The sequence below is a fragment of the Ambystoma mexicanum genome, chromosome 10 (assembly GCF_040938575.1).
Source record: "Ambystoma mexicanum isolate Mex_15411 chromosome 10, UKY_AmexF1_1, whole genome shotgun sequence".
Classification (NCBI taxonomy): Eukaryota; Metazoa; Chordata; class Amphibia; order Caudata; family Ambystomatidae; genus Ambystoma; species Ambystoma mexicanum.
In genome coordinates this window covers 1,480,673,313-1,480,693,566 of record NC_090932.1, presented here as the reverse complement: position 1 = coordinate 1,480,693,566, position 20,254 = coordinate 1,480,673,313, and the positions used below count along the sequence as shown (strand labels likewise).

General features: G+C 48.8%; 1 protein-coding gene across 1 annotated transcript in view; it reads left to right on the top strand.

Moving 5' to 3' along the window:
- The first annotated feature begins 480 nt into the window (after positions 1 to 480).
- RHOF (ras homolog family member F, filopodia associated) overlaps positions 481 to 20,254 on the top strand; it is a 312,658-nt gene continuing 292,884 nt past the window's right edge. Inside the window, exon 1 of the mRNA XM_069619588.1 lies at positions 481 to 852. Coding sequence (XP_069475689.1) covers positions 643 to 852 — 210 coding nt within the window. The 5' untranslated portion in view covers positions 481 to 642. The remainder of the gene's footprint in view (positions 853 to 20,254) is intronic.

The following is a 20,254-nucleotide window of genomic DNA, read 5'->3' as shown; positions in this document are numbered from 1 at the left end:
CTGCAATACCCCAGCCTGCATCCCCAATGGGCCATGCAAGGTTGGGGAACCAAAAGGCCCTTACCTATTTGCATGGCCCATTGGGCATGCATGCTGGGGTACGAACTGCGAAAGGGAAACCGCGTTTCTCTTTGACGTTCAAGCCAGCCTGGGAAGGGAACGCTTAGTGACGGCTCATCCAAAATGGGTGGGTTGACACCCCGAGCCGCCACTGCTGCAGGACAGAGCAGTAATTATGGATGAGGCTCGAGTCTCGCGCCGGCATATAATCTGGTGCAGGTCGTTTTGTGATGCTTACAAGCTGCTGGTTTAGCAGGAGGTTGGGCGCAGTGCACTGGCCTGGCCATGAGGTGTGGCACCTCGCGCGCTATTATAATCCTTCCGATTTCTAGACGGCTGAGCGCGGTGTCCTGCGCAGGTCCTCCAGCAGGGGGAGCACGGCGCATGGCGCTGTGTTCTGAGCCTGACCTCTAGCAGGTGGAGTCCCCAGGGCTGGGCGCTGCGCACAGCTCAGTGGGCAACCATGCACTCCTCTTGCCTCGGCCGCGTGTAATGGGCTGACACGCTTATCTTTCCAAGTCCTGCGCCCGGCACCATGCCCCGGGTCTGAGTGTCCCTCTGGGGCTCCGCATTTTATCCCCGATGAAAGGCGACGGCAACATTCCACAACAACCGCGCCCGAGAAGCCAGAACATGACGGAATCGAACGGCACGATCAGCAACTCACCTGCTGCGGCAGGCGACGCAAGGAGCACTTCGGGGAAGAAAGAAGTGAAAATTGTGATCGTTGGGGACGGGGGCTGCGGCAAGACCTCTCTGCTGATGGTCTATGCGAAAGGGTCCTTTCCGGAGGTAAGTAACCAAAACAATTGTTATCCTACTGGACCCCTCTCTGTTGAGGATTGGGGAAGTCTGTTTTGTTGGCCATATAACGGTGGTTGAACGCGGCTCGGAACCGCTCTGTTTTTTAACAGCAATGTAAGGGGCTTGACTTGTGCACAGCCCAGATAAAGCGATTTGCCCAGGATCATACACGGCGGTCAAGGGGGAAGCCGGGACGGGGACTTGGATCCCCTGGTTTCAACCCCCAGCCCCCATATATCTTCTAAAGGGATTTGGAGACCCTCTTCCATTCCTTTTCTCGGGTGATTTATGCAGCGCCTACTTGCTGCCTTGCTCAAGTTTCGGGGCGCTTTGGGATGCTGTAGACGTTCGGAGGCATAAGGACCTTTACACCGTACAGATAGGAGATGGCGGGCTGGGTGTGCCCTGCGCGAGGTGTAGGCTTTTCACCATCGGCACCCTTGCTTGCTCCGCCGTGTTACGGCGCCTTTCGCTCTCAGTGGTGGCATTGCTTGCCCGTGCAGTGGGCACAGCCCCCGTGGAATTGTGCCACCTCTCTGGCCGTTCGGTTCCTGTCACCTCTCACCGTCACTGCCCACGAAATACAGCATTCCTGTGTCGACTCACACACCACAAGGCAGGCTTTGTGGTCAAAGGGAAGATACCCGTAACCGATGGAATGAAATGTATTTATTTATTTATTTATTTGTGATTTATAGAGCGCCCAGCGGCCCGGACGCATCGTGGCGCTGTTACAGGATATTCTCTTAATACACAGTAATACAAGTTGTAGCAGTTATTTACAGGTGATATACAGGTTAAACATGACAGTGCTGTTGGAGTTCCGAGGTTACAGCGGAACAGTATTAGGGGCAGTACATTTGGCAGAAATGACAATAATATCACGTTTTTATAAAGCTCACCATGTACCCGTATTATCAGGTCTGCCAGGAGCACAGTGACTCAGCTGTCATCAAGAAGCACACGTATGTTTCACTGCCTAAAAACAGCACTAAGGCATAATGTAATGATGTCTACCAGCATCTCAAGGGAGAAACAGCACAGAAACATCAACGAAATCTAAATGTACAACCAGAGCACCATTTCAAGGTATATCCAGTGCGTGACGTTGGATACGAAACCGGGGCGGGGCTCTGGAATAGGGCGTGGCCAAAGTATGCTGGACATGGCCTAAAGGAGGGCTGGTGGTTTAGTCAAGACCCCCCCCCCCCCACCCTACCAAAAATACTCTCATGAGGCCTTGCAAACATATTTTGGGCTAGCATTGTCTCAGGTGCTGTTGCCTGCTAAATACACCTCCCCCTGGTTGAGTTTCCAAATAAATTGCTGCCTGTCAATAAATCAGTTTCTCACTTAAGTGCTCTTTTAGCTAGGATTTTGCCATTGTAAAGAAGCACTGATGGCAAGAGCCTTCTGCCCAGAGAGGCACCAGTCTCCTCAAACTAAAGGCTGAGCCACTTTCAATGTGCTTTTGCTGGCCGGAGACAGACCTATTTAAAAGGTGTTTTCGCTGACCTGTTTAGCCTACTTTCTTTTTTTTGCTGTGGGGCAGGAAATATGATTTGGGGAAAAAAGAATTTCAAGGTGGGGCTAGTGTTTTACACCATCCATAATAAACTCGGGGAAATCACCCGAGTGGAGTATACTTTGGGAAACATCTCCACTATAATCTATGTACCATACCTCAGCCTCAGAATGGAGGGGGGGGGGACTGGAGGGGTTAAGAGTTCCCCCCAACATCATTTTGAAACGGGCCCCCTAAAAAAAGCTTCTTCCGCAGGTTACGAAGTCACCCAGGAGAAATGAGAGGGGACTAATATAGCCAATATAAGCTACTTTCCACAACATCAAAGAGCAGTTTGGGAACATAAGAATTAGCACACATTTTTGTATGTGACACATCTGTGATAATGATTCCAGCCTACAACCTTCCTGAGCGCATAATGTACACTGGCCTTCCTGCACTTTCATTCATGATGAAATCCTAAGATTAAAATGACTGCAACCCATGAGTCATACATATGCACTTGGTCAGCTTCCCCCTTTTGGAGTCAGGTGCAGGTTGTCCGTATAAAGCTTCCCATTACATAATTCCATCACACATATTAATCACGTGATTAACACAAGCAAGCCTCTGTGCACATTCTCTTGACTATGATTAGCAAAGATGGTGCGAGGGAGTCCCAGCTCAAATGCACTATTTGGACGCTGCCGGAGCCGAGCCCCGGCCCACTTAAAGCCCTTGGTATATCATAGTCGACAAACAGTACCATTACATCATCCACTACCAGAACATACATGTGTAACCTTGTCAGTGAGCAACCATCACACTACCAACATCCACAATCAAGACGCACAGTTAAACTACCGTCTACAGACCGCACAGTATACCTGTATCACAGCCTGCAAACAGCACAGTTACACACCCATCAACACGTTGCGTATTTATGTTATATCACAGAGACCCACCCACCCCCCGTGCTATCTAAATCCAAAATGGGTCTTTTCTCTACTTAAGCATAACATAAGTGACGTGGCTTATGTAATGTTATTTTGAATACACATCAATGTTAACCTGGAGCGGGTCTGACCCAGAGCGCTTTGTCCACGGTTCCTCTGCGTAGCTGTGGATTAGCGCCTTCGTGTTTTAACAGCGCAGTTTGAAGACCCTGTGAGCCGACCCCTGGCTCGGAAGGAACGTTTCGCATTGTTGTGCTGTGTGTGCCAGAGATGATGGCCGCGGTGTGCGTTTAGCTGCTGCCCACCACGTCTCCCCTGGGTGAGGGGGCGGTGGATAAACCCCCAGCCCCGCCCGCCCGCTTGTGCTTGCTGGAGACGAGGCCTTTATCTGGGTTGCAGAGCCTCACACGAGAGTCCGGCTGCGAAGCGATCACGTGCGTGTCTTGTGGTTTCAAGTTCTTAGAATTTGGACGGAAAAGAGTCTGTCTGGCTTTTAAGGCTCGCCATTTGATTGAATCTAAAATGCAATACTCGGTTATACTGCTACCAGAGAGAATCTAAAATGCAATACTCGGTTATACTGCTAGTAGGGGAAGTGCCATTGGCCAATGAGGGGGCTGGAAGTGCTGGCGAGAATTTACATTCTCCGCCCGCTGAGCCAGCCACTGGATGGCCGAAGTGTACGAAAAGAAGTAATGGAACTATGTTCCCGGCTGGCCTGCACCCACTCCCCACAAACCCCATCACCACGCCCCCTCCCACGCACAATATAAACCCCCAAACACTTGCCCCTGATGTTTAGGGGAACGTTCAGTGTAGTGCAGTGAAAGGGCAAGTTTCAACTTCTGCCTACACTTTTATTTGAAAACGAAACCATTCCGGAACGGTTTCTTTTTAAAATAAAAGTATAGGAACAGTAAAACGTAATTTAAAAAATAAGAGGAGCACCACTCCCACTGCCCGAGGCCCTTCCCCGGATGGCTCCATTTTCTTTTCTTTTATGTGGGGAGGCAGCAGGGAACCTCTCCACCTCCCTCCCACCCAAAAAGCAAGTAGACCCCTTCCCCATCCCCTCCCAAATTACCTGCGAGATCTCCACACTCCTTCCAATCCGGCCACCGCCATAGAATGTAAAGGGACTTAGTCGATTTCCCCTATGGCGGTAGCCATATTCTATTCGGGAGATTGGTTGCGCAAGCACTGCAAATCTCCTGAGGGGGAAAAGCAAGTGTTTGCACCCCGGATAAACCCTGTGGTGCAAATTGCTTTCACGCCCTGCCTGCGGGACGGACATGGCCGGTAACGGCCCACAGCCCTCGCCGAGGCCCTCTCTTCATTGGGGCCTACGGTGGCTCGCTCCGGCGGGCCGTTGCACTTGGCTTCTGATGTCAGCACCTGCGAATGTAACGTTACACCTGACACATAGAAATCATGTCCCCAAGTACTCACACTAGTTGGAGTACGAATGTGCTGCGGACCGAGAGAACCCCGGCATGACAGTGCATGGCAAACAATGTCTCTACCTGGACACAAGATGGCAGGGAAGCACCTAGCAAATAATGTGAGCACCTGGACACAGGATGACGCGGCCTGGACATGTCTAAAGACAAGCACACACTGCTCTGCCAAGGCTTGCGTGTATTCTCCACAACCATTATGCTACACAAAGCAACGATGATCTCCGTATCTGAGAAGAACTCTAGCTTCACGCTGGATGCCCTCGGGATGCTGCCCACTTCTAAGCACTGTGATAACCCCTGCATTTGTCCATTTTATACCCATAGCCAATCAGCCCAACTTTGTCCATCCCTCTGTTTCCCTTTCTTTCTCCTTTAAGAAAGTTAGTTGGAATGAGACAGAAGTTTTTGTAAAATGGCAAACTTGGCCGCAGTTTTATTTTTCACAACAAAGAATCACTGCACACATTTAGTGAAATGCATTCTGTAAGTGTGGCACTTGCTCCGTGTCCAATCCACCCGCTTCCCCCTATTCCTTTGCATAAAGTCAATAGTAGGGCCAACTCTCCCAGCCCTTTGTGCCTGAACCTACCCTGCCCCTGCAGGTGTCCGTGGGCGGGGAGAGCGCTGTTTCTTTTGGGGGAAGCTGAGCCCTTGTCGTTACCACCAGACGCCCCTGCCGTTAGGCTCTCAAGAGGCGCTGGTGCGAGGAGAGCGCAGACCCTTCCGGCTTCCTCCTGGCTCATTCGGAGTCTGTCTTTTGTGCTTGGTCGCCCAAACACTGCCATCTTCCTGCCTGTCCGTCCTGCGACAGCGACAACCACGTATTGTCCTCCTTCTGTTCCTCTGTAGGGTGGGTGAGTGGAAAACAAAATCCTTCTCACACGGCGGGGCGGGCGTCCTACTGCAGGTGCTGGATGCTTCCTGCTGTAGGACGCCTGCTTGTCATAAAGGCGTTCCCCCGCCCCTTTCTTTTGTTTGCCCTTCGCAGGCTTTTGGTTGTTTTTGGTGCCGTTCTGCGCCCACGCCTCCTCTTACCCAGGGGGAGGGGAAAGGTGATAGAGGAGGCCCCTGCAGGTGTTACCGGGCCGCCTCCTCCATTTTCTCTTTGTTTCTTTTCCCGTCGGCAGCTACATAACCCCTGCATCTGTCCATTTTATACCCATAGCCAATCAGCCAAACTTTGTCCATCCCTCTGTTTCCCTTTCTTTCCCCTTTAAGAAAGTTAGCTCAAATGAGACAGAAGTTTTTGTAAAATGGCAAACTTGGCCGCAGTTTTATTTTTCACAACAAAGAATCACTGCACACATTTAGTGAAATGCATTCTGTAAGTGTGGCACTTGCTCCGTGTCCAATCCACCCGCTTCCCCCTATTCCTTTGCATAAAGTCCATAGTAGGGCCAACTCTCCCAGCCCTTTGTGCCGGAACCTACCCTGCCCCTGCAGGTGTCCGTGGGCGGGGAGAGCGCTGTTTCTTTTGGGGGAAGCTGAGCCCTTGTTGTTACCACCAGACGCCCCTGCCGTTAGGCTCCCAAGAGGCGCTGGTCCGAGAAGAGCAAAGACCCTTCCGGCTTCCTCCTGGCTCATTCGGAGTCTGTCTTTTGTGCTTGGTCGCCCAAACACTGCCACGCCACTTGATGGGTTACCGTCACTGTGGCTCCCCCCTCTCTCCTGCTTCTTTTTACAGCTCCAATAGTTTAGTACATATATTCCAGTAGAAGAGCGCCATTCCCATTGCTGACAGATGCACACCATCTTTAAAAAATACTCGGGGGGGGGGGGGGGTTCAAGTTGATCAGGCCATGTCGGATGTGCTGAAAGCCTCTGCCCTTGCAGAACGTTGCCATGGCAAAATTCAATTTCCTCCTTGATTTTTCAACTGCTGTGTGGGTCTCGGCCCCTTCCATTCCACCCTGGGAATCACCTCCGACCACACAATCTCCGTTTCACCCAGCTGTGCCGATATCTCCTGCAATGAGAACATCATGTCCCTCAACAAGACCCCCCTCCCTAAGTTGGTCAAATCGTTCCCCCCCAAATGGATGACCAGCACATCTGGCCTCTGCTGCTTACCCAGCAATTTCCACAGCAGCCCCTGCAGCTGCGCCCATTTCATCCCTGGCACCCCATGCCACCAGATCCGGAACTCGCTGGCCGTCAGCTCCTCCTGCTGCGGCGTCCAGCTCGCCCTGGCCCTTGAAATAAACGAGTGCCCCACTACCCAAACAGAGCGCTTCTTCTTTCTTTGCGAAGCTGGTAATGAGAAGGAGATGAGATTGCATGTTACATTACATTTTCTCTGGCCTGATGTACCTTTTAAAACACCCAGAAGACCATCTCCCTAACTTCTTGGTGTCCTCCACCCCTAAGCCCCCGGCTGCTGCGGAAGTGGCTGCCCCTATCCTGATCGAGTGGGTCCCAAACCGGCCCTCCGTTAACCCCATTTTTGCCAATGCCAGTTCCATCACCTTTTTGAACTGGAAGCGACTCAAGGCGGACCCGTACCTATGCAGAAGCAATGGTGCCCCTGCTTCCGACGGAGGTCGCTGTTGAAGAAAGTTGGCCAAGGCAGACACCGGGCATACTAAACTCGTTTGGATGGCTTGCAGTGTCAGTGCCACCCCCTTCCCATTCTGGTCGGTCTTTGACCACCGCACATAAAGGACCACCTGTGTGCTGCTTGCCTGCACGTCCCTTAAATGCAAAAAGCTATTCCCTTTGCCCCCTTTGTTCTCAGGCACTAGCTTGCTCACCATGAGAGCCCCAAAGAATGCCACTGTGAAGGCTGCTGTAAATAGCACCCTCTCCGTCTCGCACCTGCATACAGTGGTCAAGCATTTAATTAAACCATGTAGTTTTATTATGTCGATGGGCCGCCTCTCGTCGGGCTCCCGTACCGCTTGCTTGGGCCATCCCCTCATGGCCAATGTGATGTAATGCTCCTTGGTGGGGTCCTTTTCACCCCGTAGTTTGCAATATAGAGCAATGGCTGCCAAATGATACGTCATCCAGGCTCTGGTTATCCCCATCCTCCAGCACCAGCCCACAAAGGCCCGCACTGAGGAATCTTCCTGACCCTCTGGCAACATATCCCTTTGAAATGTCGTGAACCGTTCCCAACACGCCCGGTACCTCTTTGCAGTGCCTGGTGCCAGGGTTGTGTCTATCAACAAGCTCGGATCACCCCAATCATCCCCCACCACTGGTCCTTAATTGGGGCCATGACTTTCCTTGCTTCTAGGCAGCTGACTCAGAACTTCTCCACTGTAAACGAGACAGAGAATCAGCGGCTATGTTGTTGATGCCGGGAATGTGCCGTCCCTGACCTCAATGTTTAATGCCAGCAGACATTTAGTGAGTTCCCTGAGCAACTTCAACACCCTCAAATTGCTTGATGACCCCAGATTAATAATCTGTACCACTGCTAAATTGTTTGACAACAACAATACTTTTTCGTTCTCAAGGATTTCCCTCCACAACTTAAATGCTACTACAATGGGAAATAGCTCCAACAGCGTGATGTCCTTCGTTATTCCCTTCTTATGCCACTCCGCCGGCCACGCTTTGCCGCACCACCTGACCCCCAGGATTGCCCCGAATCCGTGAGACCATGATGAATCAGTGAACAGTTTGAGCCTCTCGCTGGTGGCCCAGTCCTCCCTCTAGACTGAGACCCCATTCGACTCTGACAAAAATGTTTCCCACATCCAGAGATCCTCCTTTACCTCGGACCCCAACCGGACGTGCTGAGAGGCATGCTGCAGACCACCTGTCTTCAGTTCTACACTTCTGGTAAACACTTTCCCTGCAGGTATTACTCTCCCCATGAAATTAAGGTTCCCCGCCAGTGACTGCAGCTCCCTCAGGGTTGCTTTGCTCTTCCCCCTCAAACCCTTTATCATGTCCTTCAATTTCCGCACCTTGTCCTGCGGGAGCCTGCATTCGCCCTTTACTGAATCGATTTCAATCCCCAAGAATGTCAATGTAGTGGCTGGACCCACTGTCTTCCCCGGAGCCAGCGGGACCCCCATGTGTGACATCAACCCCTGAAATGCCTCCATGAGTGCCCTGCACTCCTCGGTCCCTTTTTTTTAACCAATGAACAGAAAGTCATCCAGATAATGCAGCATTCCACCCTTCTTCATTTTTTCTCTTCCAGTGAATTCCAGGAAGGCACTGAATGCTTCAAAATAAGCGCATGAAATGGCACAACCCATTGGCAGACATTTGTCATATTTCTTGTCATCCTTGAACCCCAGCAAATGGTAGCTGTCCTTGTGAATTGGCAGTAGTCTGAATGCTGACTCAATGTCTGATTTTCCCATTAGTGCACCCCTCCCTGTCGCTTTTACCAATTGTATAGCATCTTCCAAGGAGGCATACTGCACCCTACACAATTCCTCTGGTATGCTGTCATTCACTGATTGCCCCTCTGGAAAGGAGAGGTGGCGGATCAGGCGGAACCGGCCTTCCTCTTTTTTGGGCACCAAACCTAGTGGTGACACCACTAAATTGTCCATGGGAGGGGAAGAGAAGGGGCCCGCCACTGTACCTAGCTTGATCTCTTTCCTTCTCCTCACACGGCGGGGCGGGCGTCCTACTGCAGGTGCTGGATGCTTCCTCCTGTTGGACGCCCGCTTGTTATAAAGGGGTTCCCCCACCCCTTTCTTTTGCTTGCCCTTTGCAGGCTTTTGGTTGTTTTTGGTGCCGTTCTGCGCCCACGCCTCCCCTTACCCAGGGAGAGGGGAGAGGTGGTAGAGGAGGCCCCTGCAGGTGTTAACGAGCTGCCTCCTCCATTTTCTCCTTGTTTCTTTTCCTGTCGGCAGATACATTACACTTGTTATTTAATGGTACTCAATTTATAAAGCGTGGGCATCCTTACAATTTCATTGGCTGAAATAGCGTTCTGCAAGTCCTCCTGCGTGGGCTCATTCATATGTAGCAGCTCTTTAAGCGTTAATGCTTTTTATGCGGGGGTCCTTGGTAAGGAGGTTACAGACATTTGCAGGCCACAAGTTTTCTTCTGTCTGCCCACTCAAAAATACTTTTAATTACTAACCATTCCAGTTGTTAAAGTGCTACAAAGCTTTCTGTGGTCCTTGATTTCTGCTTATTTGGGACACCCCAAATGGCTCTACATTTCTCTTCCTGGGACTGGAGATGTGAATCACATCATTAATAGCAACAAGACACTCACATGTGCCAAAGAACGGTTAAATCAAGTAGCTATTGCGCAGGTTGTAATGTGGGCTGCCTTTAATTCCTCAAATGACTACAACCCAAAAGACAGTTTACAAAGACTTCAAGTTCTCCAACGCCAGGTGGGAAATAAGTCCTAGATTTAGACTCACACCATATTGCATTCTGGTACTTGCAGTCTTATAATTCAAATGAGAAAACACTATTGACTTCACTACGAGCATGGTGGCAATTCGGAGGTAAGTCTGTGGAAGTACCTCCAAACTCGTTGGCCTTTACTGCTACTTGGCCCCTTGACCCACCTCTTCAAGGAGTCGCTCCTCCTCAACTCCTAGGCCATCACGTCACCCCTCCTGCCACCTGACTCGCTAGACGCCGCCTGCCCCTCTCCTCCCTGCCACAAGTTACAGTTATAACCCTCTTCTGTCCCCCGCTGTATATCTGTTCTTTTACCTCTGAAAAGCGCTCCATTATGCATCTGTAAGGTTTTACACCTCTGTATAGCGCTCCGTTATGCATCTGTAAAGCATTCCGTTATGTTTCTGTATTGGTGCATACCTCTGTAAAGCGCTCCTTTATGTTTTTGTATTGTTGTATACCTCTGTAAAGTGCTCTGTTGCTTCTCAAAGCTCGGTCCGCGCTCAATAAATACCATAATAATAATAATAAATAATAATTGGAGACACCTGGGATTGTGAAAAGTGACAAAGCGGTGTAAACCCCTACTTTCTAAATCCAAAATGACTCAATGGGGATTTCGCCAGCCTTACTGCGAGCGATAATCCTGCCGCAGTAAAAATGGCGATTTTTGGAAGTGAAGCAGAGGATTCACCTCCAGCCGGAGGTGAATCCTCTACTTATCTCCAAACTCAGAATTCTGTGGTACAGTTAAAGTGGCAGTAATTCTGTTGCTGCCCAAAAAAGTCTGTGACAGAATTTCCTTCACTTTATTACTGCACTGCCAGACACGTAATGACAACGGGGCTCATTTTCGATGGGTCGTAATGTTAATGGAAGGTGTTAAAGCCTTGTGTAAGGGTTTTATGCCTTGCATTAACGTCATGCCTCATTTCCATTGATTTGTATGGCAGAGAGGAGGGTCGGAACACAACGTCCATTTCCGCCAACTCAGCATTTGCATGCATTTTCATGCCGGTGGAAATGCCGTTCGGAGTACCAAGAAGAACTGGATTCCCTCTCCCAGCTCCTTCCTTTTATCCCCCTTCCAGAGCCTGAGGCTATGCATGTTTCTATGGGATTGTTGTTTTTCTGCTTTTGTTCTTTCCCCCTGCTTCTTCCTGTCCTTGGGCTTGTCCCCTTGTTCCATTAGCACCCTGTTGTGTAGCAAGTGTTAGGTGTGGTGGGGAGAAAAGGCACCAAGCTTCTTCCCCTTTTTGTGCTCGGCTGCTTAAAGCAGCCTTAGCTGTTTTGGTGTGCTCTGTTACCCTGGGCCCCGGGATTATTCTCCCGTGCCTTTCAGCTACATGGGTGCCCTATTTCGTGGCACTGGCCATAATCTGTGGAGCCCAGAGCTGACTGACCCCTTACTCTGCTTAGTGTTGTACAATGACGACTTGCTGCATTGTATTGTGGTTGGCAATAAAAGGCCATGGTTTTTATTGCACAAAGTATAATCATAAAACATATCTTGGTAGATTTATTTATCCAAAAACACACAATGATAAACACTGTTATCTTTTGGGCACAGGGACCAGGGGGTGGCTACCTGGCCCGTTAGGCCACACCTGGCTGGGTTCTCGGCCGTCCTGGTTCCCCCAAAAGTTACGGCACTACTTGCATCCTCTTGCGGCTAAATTATTTATGACTTCAGTGTGGAAATTATCCATTCCTTTAACCGACAGGTGGGCCCCGTCTTTGTGGAAAAACTCTGGGTCTGCTTGTGAAATTGCAGTGTGTCGCGTGAAGTGAATTCCACCCCCCTGTTAAGCCTTTCCTGGCTATGTCTATTGCTTCATAAGAATTGGCCCCCTGCCATTCTTTTCTGGGTGACATAGCTGAATAGAACATTTTGGTCTGTTTTCAGTTGTGAGCTATTCCTTGTCAGGGATGCACATATGTCTGCCAGCAACTGTTTTCTGCCTTGTTCTACCAAATCGTTGCCTCCCAGATGTATAATTAAGAATTCTGGTGGTTCTCTAAAGGCTACCCGGTCTGCCAATCTGTCATGTATCTCAGACCATTTTATGCCCCTCTTCCTCCACCACGATGTGATGGTATTTCTAAACACTGGTTTGTCTTTTGTTTCTTCGGGCCATCTCTCTGTCCTGAAAATGAATGAATGTCCTATGTTACATGCCGAATTGAGGGGGTGTCTTGTTCTGTCAAGGAAAATCATGGTTATATTAGTTCTGGCCTTATTTATCTTTCATGGCAATCAGGCCTCCAGCCCCCTATTTGTTTCACTTTTTGGCCCCAGGCCGCCCTTGCCAGGCGGTTGTTGCTGCATCTATTCTAAATGACTGGGTCCCATATTCCATGCTGTTCCAACCTGCTCTTTCAATGAATTTCTTGAGGACTGCCTGAAATTGAAAATGACTGAGTGCACTGCCATCCTCGTGTACCAGGATCCGCCCCCTAATGCACGGGCGGCACATAAGGTACTGGTTTGTGATACATACTGGACAGTTTGTTTTGTCCTCAATGCAATAAATCGTGATTGCCCTTTTGTTCCCTGTTTTGGACATTTGTACGTCTATTGCAATATAATCTGCTTTTACTTGGACCTCCAACATGCCTAAACCATTGCTGGCCTTAGTGCTTGATGCAATGAGCTCGCTTACCCTACGGGCCCCAAAATAAGCAACGGCAAATGGTGCCTTAAACATCTGTGTCTCATATTTGTGCGTGCACACGGTTTCCAGCAATTTTAGTAGTATTGTGATTTTTTCAAAGTTTAAAGGACGCCTCTTGTCCATGTGTGGGCCCTCTAACTTCCCCCATCCTTTTAGTGCCTACGTTATCAGTGCGCTGCAAGTTGGGTGTAATCCCACTTAGATTTTTGCAAAATAGGTTACCGCTGATAGGTGCCGCTTTGCCTATTCTTTTTTCTTTTTCTGACTGTATGCCCATTCTAAAAAAAAAAAAATCTTTTGTTGTTATTAGCTCTACATGTGACATCTTTGTAATCTTTAGTACCGTTTCCAGACACTTACTATATTGTTTTGCTGGGTTGGTTGCCAAAGCTTTCTTGGTGAGCCTCAACAACAACCCTGTTGCAGGGTCTGTGTAACCGCCAGGAGCCGTGCTCCCGTTAGCACCTGTTTTTAAGGTGCTTGTTTCTGCTTTTATGCCGCTTTGGCCCCGGCCGTCTGGCGTTGGCGCAGGTGTTGCCTTTATTTCTCTGCTAGTATTTCCCAGCATTCTTTGTGTACTTCTGTCCTCCTTCTGTCTGCCTGTGGCCTCATTTGGCGAAATGTATCCCACTGAAAGCGAGATAATGCATCTGCAATGTTATTATCCTTGCCAGCGATATGCTTATCTCCTAGTTTAATATTTCTTTTCAGATTTATGGTGGGCATGGCCTTAAGTATTCTTAAAACCAAATGGCATGCATTTGATCTCCTGTTTATCATCCCTACTACGCCATATTGTCTAACCATGCAATCAGTTCCGTATTTGCTAGGCGGATGCCCCATATGTGTTGCGCCAGCCAGATTGATATGATTTCCAGCAATGTTATGTTCTTTGCCTAGCCTTGTGTGTGCCATGCTTCTGGCCATGGCCGTGCACACCATGCGTTTCCTAGTATTGCTCCAAAGCCTTTGCTCCCAGCAGCATCTGCAAAAAGTACCCCTTTCCTGTCAGCGTTCAATGGCGTGTGCCATGTTATTTTCCCGTCGAAATTAGCCAGAAATTCTTCCCACATTGACACATTTTTCTTTTCTTTACTTCTTCAATAACCTTATGTGAAGGTGGGGTTTTGCACACCCATTAAGCTTCATTTCCAAACTCCTTGTAAACACTTTCCCTTGTGGGATTATTCTGGCTGTAAAATTGAGACTTCCTGCTAAGGATTGTATCTCCTTAACTGTGCCCTAGTTTTTTCCCCTTAGTGATCTGATACTTTTGAGCAACTCATCCCTTTCCCCTGCTGGGATCCTGAATTCAACAGCTGCTGTTTCTACCTCAAAACCTAGCAAAATGATGCTCGTGGATGGGTTGGTGGTTTTTTCTTTCGCCGGAGGGATACCCTATTGCACTGCCATTTCTATCATTTTTGCCAGTGATTCCCCGCATTCGGTAGTTCCTGGCTGCCCAATTAACAGTAAATTGTCCTTTCTTTCGGGAAAGCCCATTGAAAGAAGGAAATGAATTACTCGAATAGTGCGCATGATATTGTGCACTCCATTTGTAGGCATTTGTCTTCATAGAGGTTATTCTCAAATGTAAAACCCAACCAGGGTTGTGACTTGGGGTGGACTGGCAGCAGTCTGAATGCAAATTCTATATCTACTTTCGCCATTAATGCATTTTCCCCACATTTTCTGACAACTCTGAGTGCCTCCTGGAAGTGTGTGTATGACACTGCTGTTTCTGTATTTGATATCCTGTTATTTACAGACCTGCCCCGTGGATACGACAGGTGGTGTATTCCTCTATATTGATCTGCCTCCTTTTTAGGTACCAGAGCCAGTGGTGAGCATATGTATTTGAAGAAAGGAATTTCATCCCTGCCCCCCTATTCTTGCAAGATCTAATTATTTTTGCAATTTCGTTCTTACTAGTGTTGGGTTTTCTCTTGCTGATTTTAAGTTTAATGGTATCAATCCGGACCCTTGGCCTTCGAAAGGGATGTTAAAACCTTCCACAAAACCGTTTTTTATTGACTGCCCTGTCTTCTTGTCATGGTATGCTTCTAATAAATGCATACATTTCCTTATTTGAATGGGTGTCTTTCCCGGTGCTAAGTATTTCTCAGCATTGTTCTAGTTGCCCCTTTCACACTGATATTCCACTGCTTTTGTGGGTGTTCTACCCGGTGCTAAGCGGGTTTCATGGTTCCTCTTTTTTGTGATTTTATTGGGTAGTCTAGTACATCAGTTGCTGCTGTGTTCGCCCGCGCATTTGGTGCATGCATGCTTATCTGCGCTCCTTCCCCCATGAGCAGTACCCCTTCTAAAACTTCCAACATGTAACATTGTTTTTGCTGGGATTATGTGGCTTGTTTGTGCTCTGACTGCGGGCATGTGACCTAGCCACCCATGGCTGTTTCTTACCAAAGGGCTGCTCGCTCTTGTTTTTGGGTTCCGGGTCGGTGCATTTCCCTGTGCTAGTCTGCAGGTTTTTTGCATGCGACATGCTTTTATCTGCGCAGTGTGGGGATTTCGTTTTTAATACCTTGTGAATGTAGAGGCTTCCTTGCACCTCGTCCCACTCTATTTCTGTGTCCTTGGCCCTCCTGAACTGATCGTCATAAGTGAGCGAACCCCCCCCCCTCCCAAAGGTTTCCCTTACCTGCCTGATTTTATCCTGGAATGCGAACAGCGCCCTGCCTTCATTTGGGAATTTCTCTAATACTACTGTTGCCATTATGTTAAAAGCTTTTGACCAGTTGTCAACATATTGTTTGACCTGTGATTTTCTAGCTATGACGTTCTCTTCTCCCTTTTTGGGATCTTTGAATACATCATAGCCTTTTTGTTCTACCTCTAACAATGAAAATATTTCTATAAACTACTTCTTCCATATTTCTTCTTTTGCTACCTGTCAATGTTCCATGCTAAGGATCTCTTGAACCAGTTCTGCATCTCTTTCACTAGTTACCTGATTATGGCCGGTATTAGTGATGGTGTGACCCCATTGCTCCCATCCTGGTGTGAGCCCTTGCCAGGGTCGTTGTTGGTGGTATTTGCTGATGGGCCTGTGCTCTTCAATGTTGGCGCTGTCATTATGGCCCTAGTTGTGTGCACACCTTCTGTAATGACTTGGTTGTCACTGTGGTCCCCCAACCAGGCCCTTAAATGCCTGTTTTCATTTAGCACATTTTCTTCATTCAACCCTGTGTCCCTTACTCTCTTTTCCCCCAATTGTGTCACCATCTTTTCCAACCTATCAAATTCAACATTTACTATTAATTCTTGCTGTGCAATGTACTTGTTCGCATAAGAATCCGTCCATTCAGTTCTTCTTCTTGCTGATAGATTTTTATCCATCAGTGGTGATTTTTGGATACCGAGGCTTGAGCCTCCTTACTCCATCTTCTCGGGTTGAGTATGTAGTCGTGGGTTTGTTTTCTTCTTGGTCTGTGTGGTCTTTTCACAGTAGAGCTGGTTTCACATGGTCTTCGCAGTGATGGGCCGCGGGTAGCGGTCGAAGGGGTTTGCAGTGGTGGCAGTGAGTCTTCTGATCAGAGGGTTCGGGTTCTGATCCAGTCCTTGGCAGAAGTTCTTGCTCAGCTTCGCTAGATGTTCGTCCAACTGGATTCCCTCTCCCAGCTCTTTCCTTTTATTCCTCTTCCAGAGCCTGTGGCTATGCATGTTTCTGTGGGCTTGTTGCCCCTCGGGCCGGGTGGTGATGACGGCCATTCACACCTTGGTGTGGCCCCCTTTGTCTGCTTTTGTTCTTTCTCCCTGCTTCTTCCTGTCCTTGGGCTTGTCCCCTTGTTCCATTAACACCCTGTTGTGTAGCAAGTGTTAGGTGTGGTGTGTGGTGGGAAAAAAAGGCTCCAAGCTTCTTCCCCTTTTTGTGGTCGGCTGCTTAAAGCAGCCTTAGTTGTTTGGGTGTGCTCCGTTACCCTGGGCCGCCAGGTTATTCTCCCGTGCCTTTCAGCTTCATGGGTGCCCCATTTCGCGGCACTGGCCAGTTTCCACATGTGATGGGAGCAGCGGTGCGAGAGGCGAAGAATGCGCAGCGGTTGGTTCACATTACTAGCTGTAGAGGGCTTTATCATTTTCATGGTTGCCATTTACTTTATGGCGGAACCACAGCAGTAAAGCATAACAGTGGAGGAGTTGGGGGCGGACTTGGAGGTTGCCCCGGTCCCGAATTACAAGCAATTTGGCCTTTTATCGTACACTGGCAATCCTGGGACTTGCTTAGTACCGATTGATGCAGCTTAAAAGTCGCAACCCACGTGTTGCCTTTCATTAAGTTCAGACATGTCATTTTCTCCTCCTCTCCTCTGCTGACCTCCTGGCTGTAACCGGAACAACACCGGCTACCTGGCCACCCTCTGATCTCGGGCCCAGGTCCTCCCCCGCCAGCGGCACACACCTGCACTGCCCACCTGGCTACCCCCACACTTGGCGACTGTTTCTGTATCCCTACAGTCCCCCTACAAGCCCTTGACACCGATGTCTGCACTTACCCATGCACTCGCCACATGCTGGCCGTTACTTTACTTATTGTTATTATCTATTCCCATGTACTGCACTGTCCCTGCCCCCTTCCCATGCACTTGCGCGTTCTGAATGACACCTGGCCTAGTAGGATCGTTGTCTGTCCTCCCTTTGTTCCCCTCCCTTGCCTCGTTGCGCCTTGAAACACTTGTGTATAGGCCCGTTATAAATGCCATATCATATAATATCAAGGTGAAATCAACTTTAGGCCAAAAAGGGGCAGCATGACATTCTCTGAATGTTAATTCATTCTGAGCAAACATAAGACATAAGTACGCTCCTTTTCCGGGCCCTTTCACACACTTTTTGGTGCATATTGTGATGTCTTTTTTGTTTACATCAGTAGTTTTAAGGATTCATTGGCAGAATTCAGTAGGTGCACAATACAAAGCAAGTTGCCTGGGAGGAAATGCTGATAAGCCACACTCTTTTGTGCCAGGCTTCTCACCATACCAGCTCTGGGAGTCAACTACTCCAGGGGGTGGGGGGGGGGGGGGTGATAGATTAGGAAGTCTTCTTTTAATAACGTTTTTTTAAAAGCTTGGATGTCGTGGGGATAATGCTGGCTAGTCCGCAATGCCATATGCCACTACAAGAAGGGGCCTGCAACCTTTGGCTCTCCAGATGTTTTGGACTACATCCCCCATGATGCCTCACCATTGACAATACTGGCGGGAGGATACCATTACTGCGCTGAGCTTACTGCGCTGGCCCAAAAAGTGACTTTTATTTACCCCCTTTTCTCAGCATATATATGTGGGGGATGGGGTACAGTACATGATTAATGTAGGAGGGGTGCGGGGGTCTCCCCCCACATATATATACTGTGAAAAGGGGGTAAAAACAAGAAGTCGTAATTTTTGGCCGGCACAGTAAACTCGGCGCAGTAATCACATAGATCCATACTGGCTAGGCTTGATGGGAGTTGTACCCCCAAAACATCTGGAGAGCCAAAGGTTGCAGACCCCTGCAGGGCCGGAGTATCGGCGGATAGGGTGTTGCACTAACCTGGCTGGACACTTGCATCCTTCTGGGGGGCATTGCTCGGCAAATTGTAAGGGGTATACCAGTGCACATCCGAGTACTTACCGTCTGTCCTCCTCGTCAGGCACCATCGATGAGGTTGATGGTCAAAGGGGAAGCCCTGTTGCAAAGCGATCATAAGTCCAGGCCCTGTGTCTACTGCATTTGCCATAAGAACCTCACGGTATAAGCCTGCATTCCGTGCAACCTCAGAGCTGCCAGTGCCTGCCCCGCCTTTTCACCTCCCTTCCACTGCCATCCACACTTCTCTCTTCTCTCCAGCCCTCCCTTGCCCCCTCCCACTTACCTGGAGAGGTTGCAGCGCTGCTCTTCTCATGTCTGAGAGCCTTGCTTCCATTTCCACTGTGGCCATGTTAGATTAGTATTTCTTTGAAAGAAAGGGTCGAGCGCCGCTTGTCGCAACCTGTTTTTTAACAGAAATAAAATCCTATTAACATCCTGGGATGTAAACCTGGGTTGCTAACAGCCATAATGACGAGTTACCCCAGGCAGTACCGGGTGGTAATGTCCAGGGGCCCACGCCAAAGGCCCACGTGAAGCTGCGAGCGGTTACCACCCAGTAGGGCCCAAGTAACTCGTCGTTATGCCCATGATAAAATGCGGCTTGCAGGAGCGCTTACCTGCTCCTGAGATTCTTGTTTGCCATGGGAGATGCATTTCTGCTGGACACAATCCATATTTACAAGGACTGCTAACGATGGTGCTCTTAGCATCGCTACCATAGGGTCAGGCATTAGAACTACAAGCCTCCTCATGATGTCCGTGCTGTACCGCGCTCAGCCCATCTGTGGCGGTTCTCCATACAGAGAGTTGGACAGAGGTATTTAATGCTCTGAGTGTCCCTTATCTTAAACACATATACATACGGTCGATCTACCAAAAATGATCCTGCTATACATTCTGCAATATTAAAAACATTTAGGGTAGCAGGCCCAGTTGTGGTTAAGCCCTGCAAACTTAAAAACAACAAGCATTTCCTGTGCACATTTCTTTCTGGGAAGTGTGGCTACGGATGACCAGCAGGACAGACAATTTACCAGGAAGGAGAGTGGATTAAAGGCGATGTATGTAAACCTAGAAGAAGGACTATGAAGACAGGTGCCTTCTTAAACATGTTTTATGAAATGCATGTACTAGGTGAAGGCTCGTCTCCATTAAGGATTGTCATTAAGAGGAATAGGACAAATGAAGATTCCTGATAACAATCAGGGCATTACTACAGCTAAAGATCATTTTAACACCTTGAAGACCACTTTCCCATATGTTGGTTCTTAGGAGCTCATACAAAGGGTTTGCCATCCACTGTAGTTTGTGACATAAAAGCCCAGTCACAGTGCGCTCCTATACCTGACAAAAAGACTGAGGTTTCTTACTCTTCCGGTCTCCCCGTCTCCCTTTCAGACACGCTTCCAAGACAAAAAAAAGAATCCCCTCCCCATCTAAGACCATACAAGATAACACTGGTGCCAGGCTCCATCCCTGACCCAATGGATAAAAAGCTCACTTGAGACAGGAATCATCACGTGCCTCCTCCTGGCGAAAACTTCCATCTCATCCCTAAAAAAATGACGATCCTAATGTCGCTTCCAATTATAAACTGATATCAAACAACCTTCGTCGGCAAAGTCCTGGAACAAGCAGCCTCTCACCAGCTGCAGACATACAGTGAAGCCTACCTTCTCTTACATGACTGATCTCAGGCCAGCTAGAGAATGTGAGCTTTTGAAATCCCTGGACAGCAAACCTCAAGACATCCCCATCCTCCCAGAGTGTTCTGTGGCCATTGGTATCATCAAGCTTTCCCTCCCGGTCAAATACCACAGCGAGTAGAGCGCTCGCTTTGACATCCGTGCAGAGCCTGCTGACGCAGTT